The following is a 21,562-nucleotide window of genomic DNA, read 5'->3' on the forward strand; positions in this document are numbered from 1 at the left end:
AGTCCAAAGCACACCTTGCAGAAGTGTTTCAAACTTGATCATTTTAGATGAGATACACATGTATATCTTCCTACCAACTAAGTGTACTAGTCTTACCTGGCTGATTGAAAGTGCGTAGTGGCGGAGCAGAATCTGTCCTAGGAAGGTCCACTCTAAAACTATACTCTGGTAACATATTATCACTGTAACAAAACATAAAAATTATATAATGTTACATCAGAACTGTAACTGTTTTTACAACTTTTCAGTTCTTGGTCTGGTACTTTCTCCAGACTATGAAAAATTTTATCGAGATTATAACAAGAACTCAAATCAACAGCTCAATTCAATCTCAAGCAGGAGATTAACTGGAATTATCTGTGGAATACTAGTACATGAGCAGATCTGAAGTAATGATTATAAAATCAAGGAAATTCAACCTTCTAGCCTATATATCACAGTCCATCTCAATTTACCCCAAATTCAAAATCAACAACTTTGGTATGCACTTGATATAAGATAACAGATCTATATATATGCATTATAACTCATTGATTTGTAATTTGAGAATAAAACAGGCTGGAGTTACCTACTGATACCAGGTTACAAATGTAATTTCGTTTCATATCAACCATTTGGGTAATTTGAATTGGGGATCCTCAACACCTTGATATGAGATTCATGCCATTCCAAGGACAGAAAATGACATACATCAATCAAGTAGACTACAATCAAAATACATGTAACAACAAAATAAAGAACTGCCTCTTTTGAATCCTAGGAATGTAGATGGTTCTGAAGAACTATTTGTCTTCATGTAAAAGCAAGACTGTGGAAAATATCACAATATGCATTATAACAACAAAATTGAGCCACACCATGAGAAAACCAACATAGTGCATTTGCGACCAGCATGGATCCAGACCAGCCTGCGCATCTGCACAGTCTTGTCAGGATCCATACTGGTCCCTAACGGTTTCTCTAATTGCAATAGGGTTTGAAAGCGAACAGTATGGATCCTGATGTGCAGGCTGGTCTGGATCCAAGCTGGTCGCAAGTGCACTTTGTTGGTTTTCTCATGGTGCGGCTCAAATCTGATACTGATTTTTACTTTTTACCTTTTGCCTTCTTGATTTCTTGGATCAATGACAAGTTGCCTTCCCTGAGAATTTGCTGGAAGCCTTATTGTCATTGGCTGAGAGTTGTAACCTGACTGTGTGCCAGTGGCTCTGATTGGTTCATTGTCAATCAGGTTCTGACTGGCTGCTTCATGTTTTGTCTGAAGTATCTGTGACTCCATATCCCTAAGAAACTTGTCTGAATTCAATGTTTGCTGTTCCTACAAGTCATTTGATAACACACATAAAATTTAAGAGACAAAACTTTGAACAATATATGCTGCATGCTGTCAACTGAGACAAAGATGTGACCAAGTAAGTGAACACAGCCACACTCTGACCCACTTTAATCAGTAAAGCTTAGTGATCCTGTAAAAGCTACAAGATTACTTATTTTGTTAGGACATGAGAAATAATTATGAAGAATACATCCTGCTTGTTGAAATATAAATTTGTCCTTTTAGAAATCAAACATTCAATTTAATCTAAATGCCCAACAAATCAAGAGATATGTTTTTTACTTAGTTCAGTACATTCTTACTTTTAACTTCTGAATGAAGTTTGTCTTAAGACAATGAACATAGGAAAAAGTAAACTGCCATGTAAACAAACAAGCTGTAAGTTTGAACATTCCATGGAAAATTATTTCACAATTAAAGATATAACTGATGGCAGCAAACTTAGTGTTTTCACAATAAATCAGAGATTAGCCCATATTACCTGCTCTTGTTTCTGCTTTTCAGCTTCACGGGCTCTTCTCTTTTCCTCCTCATATTGCTGACGAATTCTCTGCTGATCCCGCTCAAACTTTTCCTATACAATAACAACAATCAAAATTACTCTCTAAAACAGTGCTGCCTATATACACAAGAGAAATACAGTTTGTCATTCATGTTTAAAAAAACAGAAGTTGTTATAACTGGTTTATTTATTGTTTTTTTATGCAACTATACTTTCTGAAGGAGTATACATTACAGGCATGCAAATATAGGCAAGCTACAAAAACTTTCTGCTCAGTCTTGTTTGATTTTTTCAAGATTATGAATCTTTTAATATTGTTGCTGCTTTATTTCCAGAACTATGTGGACAACTAAACAAAACAGTATTTACATTAATATAATTATTTTCTTAATTTTACATATTCAAAATTATAGAATCAAAGTAAATGAACCATGACCACTTATAAAACACAAGCAACCCAAAACAACAATATCTACAGTATAAGCAATTTTGTTTTCTACAAACATTCTTTATACTACCTTATCATAGTTTACCTGTGGTGACAGCGGCGGCGGGTCGCTGTAATTGGGTATATTTATTTCCATCAAGTTAGGCGCATCAACCTGCGCTTGTTTCCGAGCAGGGGCGGCAGACTACAAGAACAGACAAGTATGTGATCACATGCACACAGCAAGCAAAGGGGACACACCACACGGTGAAGCAAGACAGGTATAGGCCAACAACATGCAAAACTCAGGGGAACAACCACTTCATTCTGGAGGTATTTCTAAGTTAATGACTAAAAGTTAATGTGCTGTTTTTATTGTTCTTCTTAAATTTTCACACTTTAATACTTCCTCATATAATATAAATCTTGACAAGTACAGCCTGCAGTTAAGTCCATCAATACCTCCAAAACCAGAGTGGCTCCCCATAAACTAAAACAACACTATTGTGGTCTTTTCATCCACATTTGCAATCAATTTTCTATAACTAAAATCAGACACTACATGTCTAAATGAAAATTATCCTGAAACAAGAGCTGTTTGTTCAACACATATGCCCCCATGATGGCCTCTTTGAGAAACCAGATATGTAATTTTGTATAATGTTACTTTGACCTTTGACTTAATGCCCTCAAAAACAACAGTGATCATCTTCTGACTACAGGCAAATATCCTATGAAGTTTGAAGGCCACAGACCTAAGCATTCTACAGTAACTATGGAAACTATTTACAATCTCAATGGGAGCCTGTTCTTTGAGGTACTGAACTCAAAAAGAATAGGGTTATCTCCTCAATGCAGGTAATTATTCTCTAAGTTATATTTGAAAGCCATATGCACAAGTGCTCCAGATATTGAACAGAAATCATTTTCAGTTTTAACATATCTATGACCTTGACCTTTGAACCTTAAAACAATATATGTTTTCTGCTGACCACAGGCAATCATTTTATAAAGTTAAAGAGCAGTAAACACAGACTCTTTAGTTAATAGGCAGATTATGAGACCTTGACCTTTCACCTACTGATCCTCAAAAGGACTGGGGTCATCTACTGACCACATGCAATCATGCTATAGAGTTGATGAATGTAGGAAAGTGTTCTTTAGTTAATGAAGAGAAACAGTCTTCAGTTTCAATCTCATTTGACCTATAACCCTCATCAAAAACAGAGGTCATTTACTGAACAAAGACAATCATTCTATGACGTCTGACCTCCGTAGGCCCCAGTGGTCTCTAGCCAAACAGTCTACAGACAGATGGACAGACCAACAGGCAATGAGCAAAACAATATACCACCTGCTGAAGGGAGGCATGATAATAAAGAAAATTAAAAACAGGAAAATAATATAAAAGAACTGAAATGCTGCAGCAAAGAACAGAAAAAAAGTGTACTGTCTTGACTGATGCCTACAAATATCCTCCATAGAAGCTATGTTGTTTATTTACACTTTTTAAATTTTCTGAATAAGTGAATCAACTGAGTTTGGTTTCATTACAATAAAATTAATGCCGACATTTGCTCATCAGATTAAGGTAAATATATTCATTAACCCTTATCCTGCTAAATTTCTATAATGAACTAGTTCATCTTTCAATTTGGACAGTACCATTAACTGTTAAAAGAGGTGCTTACCTGAAAGATACTGTCTGAATAGCGAACCGTGCAGATCATGATCAGACTGCATGGATGTGCAGGCTGATCATGATCTACACTGGTCGCAAAGGCAGAATCAGTCATGTCCAGCATGATAAGGGTTATCAGAATAGATATTTTATTATTTATTTCAGTTTAGAGTCACACCAACACAGTTTAGATCATAATTATGGAGTTTTTCAGCTTTTGATGGTGGAGAAAAACCCTAGGTGCATAGCGAATGAGCAGGCACCATGTTAAAACCACTAACTTTCCATAAGTCAGTTGTCTGTCATCCTCATAAGCAATAATTCTACAACCCCGGCTAGGTTTCGAGCCTAGAGCAGATAGGGGCAAGTAACCTTAACCACGGATGCTGATTTATTACAAAAGAAAACTGTTAATTGTAAATAATTAACTATAAAAATTTTACATTACTATTTTCATTATTAGTGTAATTACCATGAGATTAATGAAGTTAAGAAGAACAAAATAGCATAAGGTCTGGATGTATCACTTTTGTGGTTATGTTCTTTATCACATTATGCAAAAATATGTATCTATCACTTAAATTACAAAAGAATTTGTAATTGTACAATTATACCATTTTTGCTGCCATGCAATTAAAATTACACTTATCGTTGACAATATATTGATAAAATAGCACCATCATAAAAGTGATGAGAAGGAAACTGGAGTTATACTTGCTCATAGCAGAATTCTGTTAATCAAAGTAAAATGTGTTAGTTTTTCTAGATCTGCAGAATCACACTTTTATCCCTATAAACCAACCAACTTGTCATACATTTATGTCAAGAATTTTTCTATCCATGTATAAGTGGGCATGACACAACCTTATACATGTTGGCTTTTGCAACAGCATAAGGTCAATAGTCCAACATGAGATGAAACTCACAACCAAATTTGGATCTTAATTTGAGTTTATCAAACATGGCCAGACAGACATACTATACTGTAATTAAAATATATCCCAAACAGCTCTTCACAAAGGAGACATGAAAAGTTGGTTGGTTTACTCTATTCTACTCTTCTCACCATAACCTGCAAGCAAATCACAAGCAAACCAAGAAATGTTCACAAGCAAAGTTAAAAGGAAAACTGCAAGCAACATAAATATATAAGCAATTGATTAAGCTGTTTACCTGTGCTGTTAAATTCTCCTCTCGGTGTATGTTAAGTTCAATGGGTGGGGTACTGGAATGCTGGTCAGGCTAGTACAGGAAAAGATGCAAAAACATAGTAAATTCAACATCATTCAATACATGCATGTGTTCAACATTTATGTGGTTGTTTGCTACACTGGAAATATTTTGTTATGTGTAGTGTTATTAAGCACTGACAATCATCAGAAAAATAAATATGAAGTTAAAACACTGGTTCTGTTTGTTTGTTTTTGGGTTTAATGTCTTCTTCAACAGTAATTCAGTTATTTAATGACAGGCAGTTATCCTATCCAGTGTTTCGGATACTATACCAGTACAAACCTGTCCTCCGCAAGTAACTGCCAACTTCCCCATATGAATCAGAGGTGGAGGGTACAATGTCTTTTATCAAATCATCATGGAGAACATATGCTCCACCAGGGGATAGAACACACAACCCCGTGATCCAGATCTCTATTGTGTTAAGTGGGTGGGCATAAAATAGACACTGGTGTATCCAATGGCATTTTTGGTCAAATTCTTACCTGTACACCAATACTTATTTTGGAGGATTTGTCAAACTCATGAATATCCATGCAATGTCTCATGCATCACACATTGATTGTCAGTGTCTATTATATGTCTAGTACTGTTACACCATGTGAACTGTCAATTCTCCATGGGAAAAAGGTATCAGAGCAAGAAACACATTTCCTTCATGCAAAAATATCTTTGTGCAAACTACTTATGCATATATAACATACAGCCATGTGTAGATAATACATATTACAATTCCCAAGAACTGTTTAAAATCTGAAATAGGAATGTCCGTGTAATGATACCTGAATGATTATTATGTAAATATTTCATGGACAGGTATAGATCATTACACCTGAAATGCAGCTGTATTTGATTTGTTGGAAAAGCATGACTTCCACTCATATGTAGCATTCTACTGAATTTTAAGCCAATCAGATTTCACCTACCAGTCTCTGCAGGTCCTGCTTCTTCTGCCAATCTTCAATACGTGTGGCATCATTGAACTGATAAGCATTTGGCTTTGATTCCACTGGTTTTGACACAGACACCGACTCTACAAAGTCTCTAGACACTTTGTCCATCATGGAATCATCCTTACTATAATCTTTGTCCAATGAAAATGTGTTATCCGATTTAAAAGGTAAGGTAGCACTCAATCGTTTTGTTCTGTCTGATGGCTGGTTCTCCGCTGCCGACATTGAAAATGGGTTCTGGTACTCTGATTTAGCACGTGGGCGTTGCCATCTCAACAGAGCAGCTGGTGGACCAAATCCTGAGGAGTCATCGCTAGTGGTCACCCCTGGGCTTTCTGTATACTTGGCTAACGGTGGAAGTTCTGTTTTAGGTGGTGTTGGAGGTGGGGGTGAGTCTTGTTTCACAGGGGTTCTTGAATATTGCATCTGAACAGGTGGCTCATCTACAAAAAGCAGAAGAAAACTAGATATGCTTTTGAGAAAAGCGCATGTCTCCCACAACTGTCCAATGAAAAATGACTAGTTTCTCTGGATGGTCTAGACGAATGTATCCAATCAGTAATTCAAGGGCCAAAATTCAATAGTGCCTGAGCGGATTTGGCTAGTTATTGCACCTGGCCGAGGTCTTATGGTCAAACACATGTTGATCAAGTTTGGTGAAGATCCAATGAGAAATGTTCGACTTAGAGTGCGGACAAGCTTTGTGACAGTGTTGCCCAATGAAAAATGACTAGTTTCCCTGGATGGTCTAGACAAATGGATCCAATCAGTAATTCAAGGGCCATAATTCAAAAGTGCCTAAGCGGATTTGGCTAGTTATCGAACTTGGCCGGGGTCTTATGGTCAAACACATTTTGTTCAAGTCTGGTGAAAATCCGATGAGAAATGTTCGACTTAGAGTGCGGACAAGCTTTGTGACAGACAGACAGACAGACAGACAGACTGGAGTAAATCAATATGTCTCCCACACCACTGTGTGGTGGGAGACATAATAATTATGAATTTTTATAGAAACTTTTTATGGTAACAATTTCTTACTTTTACAAATAAAGTAAATCTCAATTTGTTAATCTGTCAAGGTTACAGTAACATCAAAGGAAGAATGCATTATCGTAACATCAAAGAAAGAAAAACTGTAATGTAATTTTCAGAATCTAAACAAACTGAAGTAAATCTGATTAAAACCAAGCTTATAAACAAGCACAGAGAAGTAAACAAATCATAAATCACTTTAAAAATGTGTTTCATATTGCACCCAACCATGAACTTTCATTTATGTAAGTAATTTTTCACAAATGGTAATCCAAATTATATCTTCTTTTGGAGTTTTTTAACTATCTATTACATGACCTCACCTATAATCTTTAAAATATATTTCATCTTTTTGCATAAGTAAATATATCACAAAACTTTGATGTATGTTTTCTTCTGGGTGCAGAAATGTGTAAAAATGCTGCTGTACAAAAGTGTATACCTGGTTTAGGGGTTGTACTTGCAGGGGATTTCCTCACAGAGATGGTGGACCTCTCTTCTGTCAGTGTGACATCCTGTGGTGCACTCATATCCTGAGTTGGACTTGGCGTCTGCTTCACTGGTGTCGTCTGCTGCGCTGGTGTTGACTGCTGCGCTGGTGCAGACTGGGCAAGAATTCTAACGTCTGCTGTGAAACTTTCTGCTGCTACTGGACTAGGTGCTCTCTTGTTTCTCTGAATGTATAAATCCTTCACAGTTATAACAACAGTAATTGTTCAACAGTTGATGCAAAAATTATCTCCCAAAGTTTACGCATACACACAAAATAAATCCATTACATCAAAACAGCAAGCAAGAACGATGACAGTGTTTCATAGAAAACAATGTGGGCACTATTTTTTTTATATTTTCAGAATTTCTAGATTAATTACATGCAGACAAATCCAAATTGAGCAAAAACAGAATACAACATCGTCACCACTGAAGTCTGGTTTTCAAAATCCATGAAATTATTCCCTAGATAATGATTCATTTTTACTATGTTCTTTTTTTTTGCACAAATGAAATTTATTTTAACAATTGCATTAAAACATGGTAATTTATATGATTTATTTATTTATTTTGTTGGGTTTAACGTCGCACCGACACAATTTTAGGTCATATGGCGACTTTCCAGCTTTAATGGTGGAGGAAGACCCCAGGTGCCCCTCCGTGCACTATTTCATCACGAGCGGGCACCTGGGTAGAACCACCGACCTTCCGTAAGCCAGCTGGATGGCTTCCTCACGTGAAGAATTCTACGCCCCAAATGAGGTTTCGAACCCACATCGATGAGGGGCAAATGGTTTGAAGTCAACGACTCTAACCACTCGGCCACGGAGGCCCCCGGTAATTTATATGAGGAATGCCATTTAAACAAAGATGAAATGAGTTTAAAATACATCTGGAATATTAATGCCCATTAACAAACATATATCATTGCTAAATTCATCAAGTTGCTATTAGTCATGCAGTTAAATAAATGTATTTTACCATCTCATGTGAAATACACCACATAAGAGGAAAACTTGGCTGCATTTTCATATGAAGTGTTATTTAAATGCTTTCAAGGGAAATTACCTTTAATAGAAAATGATCATGTTAATGTGTTCTGAAGTAAAAAGCAGGTATGTATTGTCGTGATATAGTGATGGCAAATAAGGAAATTTAATCTCAATGTCACATTATATAATTAGGTTTTCAACTTTAGGTTTAAACTTCAGTTTAATATCTTTATTAAAATTAGGCTCAGATCTTCACACTTTTCCGCAAATTCTTTCTGGTAAATAAAATGTGATGGCAAACACTGATGGCAAATAAAGGAATTTAACTGCAATGTCACATTATAATTAGGTTTTCCACTTTAGGTTTAAACTTCAGTTTAATATCTTGATTAAAGTTAGCCTCAAATCCTCGCACTGTTTCGCTAATTCTTTCTTCGTTATAAAATGTTTCACCTTGAGTTGTGCATGCAACAGGGAATATAACTCTAGCATGTACATACCTCATTATTATTAGCCTCCCTTTGTTGCTCTCCTATAAGTTGATCCATCAAGCGTGGCTTCTCCTCTGTCCTTGTTGACATCTAGAATTATACAATATAAAGTATTCCATGTAATTTGCTGCATGGCATTAGCCCGTATATGTGCAGTAGTCCTCGTACAAAAAAAAATGTCACTCAATGTTTTATCAGTTTTGTATGAAGAAATAAATCATAAATTGTTGACTTTCCATACTTCTAGTAAGTTATGTGTCTATCTTAAGCATCTGATATTAAAAATCTGACATTTCCAATTGGGGGTTGGAAGGGGAGCGGGGAGGGGCAAACTTTAAACTGCTCACTACTGCAGTCCCCATATGGATAGCAAATACACAAAGTTCAAACTAGGTAGATAACAAAAACAGAATGCTGTGCATTGAAGTAGCCAGAGATGATAAGCACTGACACAGAACCTTTACCAGGGGTCTAGCAAATAATTTAAAAAAAATAAAATTGTTTTTCCTTTTTTTTTCATTTTCTCAGAAAAAATTCCAAGGCAGCTGCTATTCCACTGATACGTTGATTTTATACAAACTACTTTTAACACATATTTCCAGAATCACATTACAAACTAACCTTACCATGCCAAAAGAACTTGCACAAAAATGTGACAATATTCTTGTATTATATTTTCATATATTGTCGGCTAATAAAACACATTAATAATCAGCTCAAATAATCCTCAGGAATAGCTTCATCATTATTTTCTTTTGAAAAAAGGAAAAACAATAGTATCAAATTTCCACCATTTCAATCTGAACATTCCATTAATCTACATACTATTCACAAATTGTAAGAGAATATTAACCTATTCTATATGTAACATAAAACATTGTACACAACATCTTTGCCACCTGTAACAAGATAATTTCCCGACATAATTCTGGTTTAAATGTTCAGTTACATTGTTAAGCTACCCATATGTTTTCTAAATCAGTAGATCTATTTATTTGCAGTTAACTTAAGCAAGGATGACATCTGTTTGTGTATCTATTGTAATTTGAAGGTAAATATTTTTGATCACGGAAAATCAATCAAAGCTTGGCAACATACTGAGTATATCAACAAAACACCTTTACAGATAGTTGACATGTGTGCATCAAATGATTTAAACTATTGTTATTTACCATATTTAACATAATCTGCATGTTCTGTTCCATACAAAAGGGTATATTTTGCAGGTGGTGGTGTGAAGGCATTGTTGTAATATTAAGTTGGGTGGAGGGTGGTGAAAGAAAAATTACACAATACAAAATACAGGGAGGCCAAAGCATGTATGTGACACACACTGAGAAAATGTCCCGATTCAGGTAGCATTTTGCCTGTATTTTCCTTAAAACCTGACAGCTTTTCATAAGATAAAGAATGTTGAAGACAGAAAAAATACTGCTTTCCTCTGCACAAATGTATGCAATCAGTTCTCAGTATTTATCAAAAACTTTGCCCAACTGTGTGTACGCTTTCTGCACAGTTAGTCCAAGAAAAGCACTTGGGCGAGTGTTTCAGCAAAGTACTGAGAACTGATAGCAGATGCTTTGTGCGGAGAAACACACTCATTTTGCTGTCACTGATGCACTTTATGAAAAACTGTCAAGTTAAAAGGATAATATAAGCAAAATGTTACCTGGATCAAGACATTTTCTACGCGTGTATGTATCCAAATTTCACATAGGTTGGCCACCCTGAAGACAGTTTGAGACAATTTTTGTTTTCGCCATTAAATTGTATCTGTGCTACTTCACTGGTTTCAAAATGGTGGGGAATGATGACAAAGCCCAGGGGTGGGGTATGGAGATTTATTCTAGGAGTAGCAACAGGGATTCATTTGAGGGGCGAGACACCCAGATTTACCATCTGATTTAACCACTTGGATGTCTTTGATGGGGATTTAATGGGGGTGGGGAATGGTGGGGGATGGAGAATGGGTATTTTTCAGATGCACTGGAGAAAATGATCAATGCATTCAACTTTTTTGTTCAAGGAAATGAATGCTTCACACTAGATTCTAATTATATTTACATGTATTACCTGTAGTGCAGGTTTATAGTGGCTGGTTTCATTTAAGTGATCTGTCTTGTTGTTGTTGTTTATACTGGCCTTGTCAGTAAATGCACTCTCTTCCATTGAATCATAACCCTCTGTAAGCAAAATTAATAATCATTATCACATTAAGCTGAACCTGATAAATTTCAAAGTCACTAATATGTGTTTCTTCAAGCAGTTATTATTGACCAATCAAATGTTTCATGCATACATTAATATGAAATATAGTTTATAACTTATACATAATTTTCAAGGGAGAGATGCTAATACATATTTTAAATAAGTACTTTTCTTCACAAAGAGGCTTATATTAATAACATGAATGACTGCATAAAACAAATTTAATCTTGAATGCATCTTCAAGTCCAGCAGCGACACTTTACTTTATGAGACAGGAAAAAGCACTCCCGGTAATAGTTGCTTGTACCCAACCTATATCCTCCCATACCCTTTCCATATATCCTCCTCTACCTTCTCATACCCCACCTACACCTTCTCATACCCCTCCTACATTCTCCTATCCCTTCTCATACCCCACCTACACCTTCTCATACCCCTCCCACATCCTCCTATATCTTCTGAATCCCTCCCATATCCTCCTACATGTATTCCTGTCATACCCCCATCCTGCTATATTTCTCAAACCAGTATTTTCCTGTGCCCTCTCATACACCTCCTACACCCTCTCATACCTTTCCCATACTCTTGTATACCCCTCACCCTCTCATACCTCTCCAATATTTTCTATGCCATTTCATACCCCTCCCATACCAACCTCATTATTAACATTACAGTGTTCCCGATAGTTTAGGACCATACAATACATCTTCTTGTGTTTGCTATGCATAATGAATTTAATTATCTGGTTTAACTATTACCATTTCTTATAATACTTCTCACTTCTCAATGCTGATAGTTTTTTTTTTAATTTATCATATGCACTCACCTTTTTCAGCTTAATCCTTGTATATTCTGTTACAACTTTACTTGCTTAAATTCATATTTTCTAATTAAGTAATGTTTTAACAAGTGTATTTTAATTTATTTCAGTTAATCAAAAAATAATATATTTAAACATATTTTTTTCAACTTATTTTTTTTTGTTTCAGCAATTTACCATGTTCTATAATTAAATTTTACAATTCCCAATGGCACTATTTACTTGAATTAATTGAGTAATTCATTTAAAATTTTGTAATCAGATAAAATTCCTTTTGATGAAAATCTCAATAAATTTCACTCTGGTCATTATAAATAATCAATGTTCTTCACTGAATGAGCCAATATTTCCAATCAAGCGCACTATTGACCAGTTCCTGATTACTGGTTCCTGATTACTCTGTGGGTAAGAACAATAGAGCCAGGTAACACAGGAATGTCAGGTATCCCTACTTACTAGATAACACTGGTTTTATATTCCCAAACCTATCTATCTCCACTTTCTTTCTTATAAAAAATTATCAGTTTGTTTACCATAAAATAAAGCTCACGAGACAAGAACCACCTTGTTTTTCTCTTATTTATAGACAAAATGTTGTAGCAACAATAAATCAATTATAGGCCTAACTTTTTTTTTATTAAAATGAAATTTTTTTTTAGATGGGAGTTAATACAGAAATGAAACCTTATAATGAAGACTATAAAATATTTTATGAATAAATGAAATGGAATCTTTTCTAATTTCATAACTGAAGATCCTAATAAATTTCAATACAGTCTCGCCTATTCATTGAAAGTCTGAATAGATGTTAAATATATAGTTTAATGTAATTTAATAAGGGAAATTTGAGTAAAACTGATATAAATTTACAGTAAATTTACACCTATTATATCAAATATGTGGGAAATATTTAGACAGTTTTGGATGTCATCATGACATCTGTTGATTTTTCTTTTTTCAGTCTAATGCCATAATTTCATTCAGTTTTTAGAAAGTCTGTCTTGACTGCTGATAGTCTTGACCACTGATAAATGAGACAGGCAGTCTTGACCCTCCAGGTACCATTATCTTTATTTGTTACACTTTTTTTAGTAGATTAATGTCTTACTCATCAGACAATCACCATCTTAAAAGCTATATATAATATTAAACAAGTTATTCATTGACAATTATTTTTATTTACAATCATATCAAATTTTGTGGCACAATTTCCTCCTTGTAAATATTGAAACAGGGAAGGCCTAATAAGTTCAATCAATTTAGTATAAAAGCCAGTGTAGTAGAACTTGACATTCCAGTGAAGATCATCCAACAATCTATCAAACATATAAAATCCTCTTTATGTCAAAGTTCTATGTCTAACAAAATCCTATAAGCTTTCAAAATCTCCTGATAGTTAAGGACTCATCTCTCTGTATTTACATCAACACAAGTTTTAGATGGTATAAATATTTAACATATGAAATGCAATTAACTGAATGTGTTTGTTGGTTACATGATGGCCAAAAATGTGCAAGGCTCCATGTTTTGATTAGCAGAACATTGCAAATCTGACAATATGATAGCAGATGGCTTATATGAAGTATGGCAGTTCATTAAGGTAGGACACAGGTCAATGCCAGATCAAGTTTGATCTTGTATAGGAATCAAGGTATGATGTTCAATGACAAATACCTTCTCAGATAAATTATATATTGATTGTTCCATGATGGACATTTTTCCTTCCAAGCAATTACAATCCAGAGCCAATCAGGGAATAGCTGTTAGCATAGAAATGTCTGAATTTAGCTAAGACTTTGTAAATGAAAATGTAGCTCTAAAACTAATCACTGTAATTTGTCAATCACTGTTTTATTGTTTGCTTTCTGTGTTTTCTTACTTTGTGTTATAGTTTGCTTTCTATGTTGCCTTACTTTATGTCATTGTTTGCTTTCTGTGTTGCCTTACTTCATGTCATTGTTTGCCTTCGTGTCAGTGTTTGTTTTCTGTGTTGCCTTTGTGTTAGTGTTTGTTTTCTGTGTTGCCTTTGTGTTAGTGTTTGTTTTCTGTGTTGCCTTCATGTCAGTGTTTGTTTTCTGTGTTACCTTCATGTTAGTGTTTGTTTTCTGTGTTGCCTTACTCTCTGTTATTGTTTACTTTCTGTGTTGCCTTCATGTTAGTGTTTGTTTTCTGTGTTGCCTTACTCTGTGTTATTGTTTGCTTTCTGTGTTGCCTTCATGTGTTTGTTTTCTGTGTTGCCTTTGTGTAAGTGTTTGTTTTCTGTGTTGCCTTACTTTGTGTTATTGTTTGCTTTCTGTGTTGCCTTACTTTGTGTTATTGTTTGCTTTCTGTGTTGCCTTACTTTGTGTTATTGTTTGCTTTCTGTGTTGCCTTACTTTGTGTTATTGTTTGCTTTCTGTGTTGCCTTACTTTGTGTTATTGTTTACTTTCTGTGTTGCCTGACTTTGTGTCATTGTTTCTTTCTGTGTTGTCTTACTTCGTGTCATTGTTTACTTTCTGTGTTGCCTTACTTCGTGTCATTGTTTACTTTCTGTGTTGCCTTACTTCGTGTCATTGTTTACTTTCTGTGTTGCCTTACTTCGTGTCATTGTTTACTTTCTGTGTTGCCTTACTTCGTGTTATTGTTTACTTTCTGTGTTGCCTTACTTCATTTTCTGTTGCCTTACTTTGTGTTTTACTTTTCTGTGTTGCCTTACTGTGTCTTGTTACTTTCTGTGTTGCCTATTGTTGTACTCCTACTTTGTGTATTGTTTACTTTCTGTGTTGCCTTACTTTGTGTTATTGTTTATTTTCTGAATTGCCTTATTTTGTTATTACTTTTTGTGTTGCCTTGCTTTGCGCTGTTGTTTACACTTTCAGTTTTGCCTTACTCTGTACCAAGCAATCTGTACTTATTAAGTTCAGAAAGCAATAGGAACATTAAAATTATGGCAGGTTTGAATTCCTGCAGTGTGTGGTCCCTTTTGATATTGCAAATCAACTTTGACGCATTGAATAATGAAATATTCACGAGTATAAAATCATTCTGTGGACTCCAGGTGTTGTTATGATAGGCAAAAATGAACAGTGTGTACCTGAGCTGCTGATGTATGCAAGCTGCTGAAATGTGACATATTCAACACCTTAATTAACCTATAAACACTAACTGTTTATTAATACATGAAAGAAGATTATGGAAACAAGTAAGATGAATATGCTACTGTATTATCTTCTCTATAGACATAACACACCTGTCACTGTTGTTTCATTGTTGTTGTTATTAATCAGCCTCTCATATGTCAAGTGTCTATCAAAACGAAGTAACAGGTAAATATTTCATCCTAAATAAACAATAAGTGACAGGTTCTGGATTACTCCACTACCAAATAACAGAATGGCAGATCTAGGTAATAAAGGTACATCCTAGAGATAAAGATGATTAAGCTGGACTGTAAAAGTAAAAGTTATTCAGAGTTCTGTCCCTTGCACACCAGTCTGAACTGCCCTCTTTATAAATACCCCTCACTTATATCTGCAAGAGTTATTTTGTTTATGAATAATCTGACTTCTGTCCCCTGTGAAACAGTTATCTACTTACCTTCTTGTATATATCTCTTGATTCTTAGTTCAATCTGCCCTCTTTTCACACTGTGATCCACCATGCCCTGTACCTGGGCCAAGGTCAAGGACGTAACATCTCTACCATTTACAGAGAGGAGTTCATCGTTTGCCTCAACTTCACATACATCAGCAGCACTACCTGTAAATCCAGCAGACACAATAATCCTTCAAATGTGGCATAAAGTACTCATGGTAGTATTGTCCAAACAACTTCAATCATGATGTTTAATACTTGATTTTAAAACAACAGTTCATTCTGATTTTAGTTTAATGAAACAGCATTATTGTTCTTCGAAAATCTTGTATGTCTGTTCTGCTTACTTTTTAGTATATTTGAAAAAGCTAAATTATTCATTTTTTTCTTTACAAGAGCTACCCATAGGACAGTCAATGCTTGACTATTCACACTGTTGTCCCAGAAGCAGGAATACTACCACTCCAGTATCTGCATTAGTTTTGGAGATAGTAACTTGCATGCAAAACTTAAACCAGAAGTTCTTAAGTTCAAAATGGGACATAATTTTGCAAAATACATGTCAGAGTTATGAAACCTGGTGCTATCACCTAGTTTTATGAACCCAAAGAAATGTGTGAACTTTCAATTCAATATTTACATTAGTTTTTGAGATAGCAAGTTGCACGCAAAGCATTAACCAGGATTTCTAAGTCCAAATACTGGGGGACATAATTTGCCCAGAATACATGCCAGAGTTATGGGACTAGATCCTGTGAGGTTGGTTATTGACCTAGAAAAAGAAAAAAAAACAAGTTTCAAAGCTAAATGCTTTTAAATAATAGCTATATGTACTTACATGCAAAACGTTAACCTGGATTTTCTAAGTCCGAAAGGGGTAAAAATTTGGCCAAAATGCATGTCAGAGTTATGGGACATGATGCTATCACCTAGTTTTATAACCTCAAGACACATATTAAGTTTCAATTCAATATCTGCATTAGTTTTGGAGATAGCAACTTGCATGCAAAACTTGAACCAGGATTTTCTAGACCTAGAAACAGAAAAAATAGGTTTCAAAGCTATATGCCTTTAAATGATTTAACCAAGGTGTGATGCTGACGCCGACCCCGACTCCAGGGTGAGTACAATAGCTCAGACTATTTGAAGAATAGTCGAGCTAAAAAACGGAAGTCAAAGACATTATCAAATGATAACTTAGCAATTTTCTGACTGATTACTGGCTCCAGTATTTATACAGATTATGTTATAAAGTACCAGTATGGGGTCCCTGTAAAAATCTTGCGTGCCATTTTTTGGTCACTTTTTTAAATACAAAAAAAAAGGTAAGTAATTTCTTTCTCCATGTGATTTTTTTCAGCAAAAAATTAGAATAAAGAAAATCCCTGATATTTTCAAATGGTCATTAATTTTGGCAACTTTCAGACAGGTTATCAGCTTAGATATTTTCAGTAATGATGAGACTAAGTATATTTTGTGCCAAATATGATAAAACTGAAAACAAGTTACCCCAGAGATGTCTGATAAGAGAGAATGTTTGTTAGAAATGTTGCTGATGGTCAAGTGAAAAAATCTGAAGTTTAGAAAAAAACAAAACTGAAGAAAAAAGTGTCAATTGTGCCAAAAAAATCAAATATTAGCAGAGAAAAAACAAGAGCTGTTGGAGGACAGCAACGCTTGACTATTCAACAGCCTTGTCAATTGAATGAATGTAAAAGTTGAAAAAGGGGCATAATTTTGAAAAAAAAAATGCAGAACAGGGTTATGGAACATGCACAGTGCTTATCAGCTCAAGACAGTGGACAAGTGTGTGAAGTTTCAATCCATTTCTAAAATGTCTAAGTCGGAAAAGGGGCATACTTTGGGGCATACTTTTGTAAAAAAGCAAAATAGAGTTATGGAACCTGTGCAATGTAAGACAGTTTATCACAGTGAATAAGTGTGTGAAGTTTCAATCAATTCCCATTAATGGGTACTGAGATACCAGCTTATATACCGAATTTTAACCAAAAACTGCTATTACCACAAAATTTTAACCAAAAACTGCTATGTCGAAAAAGGGGCATAATTTTGTAAAAATGCAAAGTAGAGTTATGGAATCTGCACAGTGCATGTCCAATCATAACAGTGAACAAGTGTGTTAAGTTTCAATCCATTCCCATTAGTGGGTACGGGAGATTCCAGCTTACATACAAAACCTTAACCAAAAATTTCTAAGTCGGAAAAGGGATAAAATTTTGTACAAAAGCAAAATAGAGTTATGGAACCTGTGTAATATCAGTCAGTTTATCACAGTGAATATGTGTGTGAAGTTTCAATCCATTCTCACAAGTGGTTACTGAGGTACTAGCTTACATACAAAAACTTAACCAAGTCGGGATGTCAACACCGGTGTTACCGGCGCAGACACTGATGCATGGGTGAGTCCAATAGCTCTACCTATTCTTTAAATAGTCAAGCTAAAAACGGCATTTGTTGAAAATACTAATCATTTTAAAATTTCTAAACTAAAGGATTTTAATGTTAACTAGAGGTGGATTGGTGGTTTCTGTGGCAACAGCTGTCACAGTGACAACAACAGCTGTCAGGTGGATTGTTGAAATGTTAAGGAGTCATAGAGGAATGTTATTTCTAGACTTACTCTCCGAATCATCTATAAAGACATCGTCATTCTCGCTTGTTTCGCTTCCTGAATACAAGTAATATAAGTGCTGAACAAATATAAACCAATCAAAATTGCTGTTACATACACAATCAGATTCTCCTATTGAGTCACATGCGCACACTATGAAACATATTAAGTTTATGACTATCAAAAGTACAAAAATATCCAATCCAGAAACACTGACTGATATTCAAAATTTTCTTGATGAAATCCAGACGTTTTACATACCCAGAGAAACCCTCTGTACTGTGACAGGCTGTCTCTTTTCACACCCTCCAACCAGGAAGAATCCAAAACCCTTATCATTGTTTGGTTTCTGGTTGATTTTAATTGTCTTCTCTGTAAACTTCTGCAAAAGTAAGTCACTTATATTCAAATATTATTCAATACAAAGAGACATAACTCCTCACAAAATGGGTATAACTCATGTTAACAGTCAGCTCCCTTACACTTACAAAATCTGAGCTGTATACAGTCAAAATACAATATTATCAAAATAAAACAAAATGACAAAAGCTACTCTGTTTTTTTACTGTATTTAGGTTCTAACAATTAAATCTTGTTAATAAAGACTTTTCCTTGCTAGTTATCAAAGAGAACTTTGTTAACAGGAAACAATTAAAACTAAACTGTTTGCATTCTACTAAAAAGTCTGTTAACAGCAATAGTTGTGCTTTAAGAAGAGATCGTAAACAGCAGGTACATAAATGAAGTTAATGCATTCAAATAATTGCTCTGTCACAAACAACAACAACCTGCATAAGTTAAGAAAATAATTTAAGGGAAAACTTGACTGGAATTATAATATCATTAAGTTTATCTAGTGACTTTCTTGGTACTATTTGACAATATATAGATAACATCACTGATGATCTAATTCTAATGTCGCACAATATATTCTAACAGCAAAACATGTGACTGTACCTGTCATTGTGTTTAGAACTACATGTAACAGTACCACAACAATAGTAAGTTAGAGCTAAATTCAAAGTAAATGTAACAAATGGTAGCTAGCCTCTTCAACTACATATAGAAGAATGTAAAAACGGAGGAAATCAATGAAAGAGCGATTTCATATTTCTGTCAAATTGTTAGCCATACTCTGAACGTTTGCCATCTAAAGCAGCATTTAAAAAACGTTTCTGCCAATCAAGGCAGAAATTTTTCTTTACCCGGACTAGTCTGGAAGCCTGTATCTTTTTCCAGAAAAGAAAACCGTGTATAGTTTATATTTGGTGTACATGTTCATGAGGGATGACTGCATTCGTGTATAATCTAAAATTACCCAAATTCATTCACTCAAAAGATATTTTGAAGCGAAAACAAAAATGTTCACTATCTGGATCAAAACTGTGATATTTAACTTTTCATAATTATTTCAATAATTGGAAAGTTTAGTCCAAAACTACCTAATGATACCTCCAGCCAATGGACAACAGGTTCGTGAATAGGAAAATGCCCTTTATGTAATTATACCATTAACACGACCAAATAACTAACCTACGTATTATCTGTCTGTAAAATTTGGTGTCTGTCATCCAGGCAGTGATCTGTCATCACTGGTGCCCATAATAATACGGTGTACATAAGCCATGGCTAAGGTTAAGTTACCAGACCAATGGTAAGCCATGACTAAGATTAAAGTAAAAGACCAATGACAAGTCACGGCTAAGGTTAAGTACCAGACCAATGGTAAGCCATGACTAAGGTTAAAGTACCAGACCAATGACAAGTCACGGCTAAGGTTAAAGTACCAGACCAATGACAAGTCACGGCTAAGGTTAAAGTACCAGACCAATGACAAGTCACGGCTAAGATTAAAGTACCAGACCAATGGTAAGCCATGACTATGGTTAAAGTACTAGACCAATGACAAGTCACGGCTAAGGTTAAAGTACTAGACCAATGAACAAGTCACTGTAAGCTTAAAGTACCCGACCAATGACTCAAGCCATGACTAAGGTTAAAGTCACGCTAGGTAGTACCAGACCAAGTCAACGACTAAGATTAAAGTAAACAGACCAATGACAAGTCACGGCTAAGGTTAAAGTACCAGACCAATGGAAAGTCACTGGACTAAGGTTAAAGTACCAGACCAATGAGTAGCCATGACTAAGGTTAAAGTACAGACCAATGACAAGTCACGGCTAAGATTAAAGTACCAGACCAATGACAAGCCATGACTAAGGTTAAAGTACTAGACCAATGACAAGTCACGGCTAAGGTTAAGTACCAGACCAATGACAAGCATGCTAAGGTTAAAGTACCAGACCAATGTAAGTCCATGACTAAGGTTAAAGTACCAGACCAATGACAAGCCAGACTAAGGTTAAAGTACCAGACCAATGACAAGTCACGGTAAGTTAAAAGTACCATGACCAATGGTAAGCCATGACTAAAGGGTTAAAGTACCAGACCAATGACAAGCTCAGACTAAGGTTAAAGTACCAGACCAATGTAAAGTCACGGCTAAGGTTAAAGTACAGACCAATGACAAGTCCACGCGTCTACAGATTAAAGTACCAGACCAATGAAGCCATGACTAAGGTTAAAGTACTAGACCAATGACAAGTCACGGCTAAGGTTAAAGTACCAGACCAATGGTAAGCCATGACTAAGGTTAAAGTACCAGACCAATGACAAGTCACGGCTAAGGTTAAAGTACCAGACCAATGGTAAGCCATGACTAAGGTTAAAGTACCAGACCAATGACAAGTCACGGCTAAGATTAAAGTACCAGACCAATGGTAAGCCATGACTAAGGTTAAAGTACCAGACCAATGACAAGTCACGGCTAAGGTTAAAGTACCAGACCAATGACAAGTCACGGCTAAGGTTAAAGTACCAGACCAATGACAAGTCACGGCTAAGGTTAAAGTACCAGACCAATGACAAGTCATGGCTAAGGTTAAAGTACCAGACCAATGACCAAGTCACGGCTAAAGTTAAAGTACCAGACCAATGACAAGTCATGGCTAAGGTTAAAGTACCATATCAACGACATATTAAGCCTGAACTTAACATACCAAACCAAAAATGTGTCATGGCTAAACTTACAGTATCATGATAGACACAGGCAATGCTATGGAATATTGGTATACTCAAACTCTTCACAAATGTAAACTAAAATGCTTTTCAGTCTTTGCTTATTCCTAC

The 21,562-nt window shown here is 35.3% G+C and overlaps 1 protein-coding gene across 10 annotated transcripts in view; it reads right to left on the reverse strand.

Annotated features, from left to right (window-relative positions):
* The window catches only part of LOC123558240 (nucleolar protein dao-5-like), a 181,175-nt gene that overhangs the window by 10,412 nt on the left and 149,201 nt on the right, over window positions 1–21,562 (reverse strand). For 9 of the 10 annotated variants that reach the window (XR_008370927.1, XM_053543020.1, XM_053543021.1 and 6 more), the window contains 11 exons: window positions 18,635–18,755; window positions 15,745–15,906; window positions 11,213–11,322; window positions 9,149–9,229; window positions 7,607–7,838; window positions 6,106–6,575; window positions 5,120–5,188; window positions 2,372–2,470; window positions 1,818–1,910; window positions 1,098–1,318; window positions 97–182 (listed from right to left, as the gene is read on the reverse strand). Coding sequence is in view for 9 of the 10 variants with exons in the window: in XM_053543020.1 (XP_053398995.1) it covers window positions 97–182; window positions 1,098–1,318; window positions 1,818–1,910; window positions 2,372–2,470; window positions 5,120–5,188; window positions 6,106–6,575; window positions 7,607–7,838; window positions 9,149–9,229; window positions 11,213–11,322; window positions 15,745–15,906; window positions 18,635–18,755 (1,744 nt within the window). In the remaining variant the exon portion in view is untranslated. The remainder of the gene's footprint in view (window positions 1–96; window positions 183–1,097; window positions 1,319–1,817; window positions 1,911–2,371; window positions 2,471–5,119; window positions 5,189–6,105; window positions 6,576–7,606; window positions 7,839–9,148; window positions 9,230–11,212; window positions 11,323–15,744; window positions 15,907–18,634; window positions 18,756–21,562) is intronic. The other variant, XM_053543018.1, reaches the window with a different exon arrangement.

This window comes from Mercenaria mercenaria, chromosome 5, assembly GCF_021730395.1.
Source record: "Mercenaria mercenaria strain notata chromosome 5, MADL_Memer_1, whole genome shotgun sequence".
NCBI classification, from domain to species: Eukaryota; Metazoa; Mollusca; class Bivalvia; order Venerida; family Veneridae; genus Mercenaria; species Mercenaria mercenaria.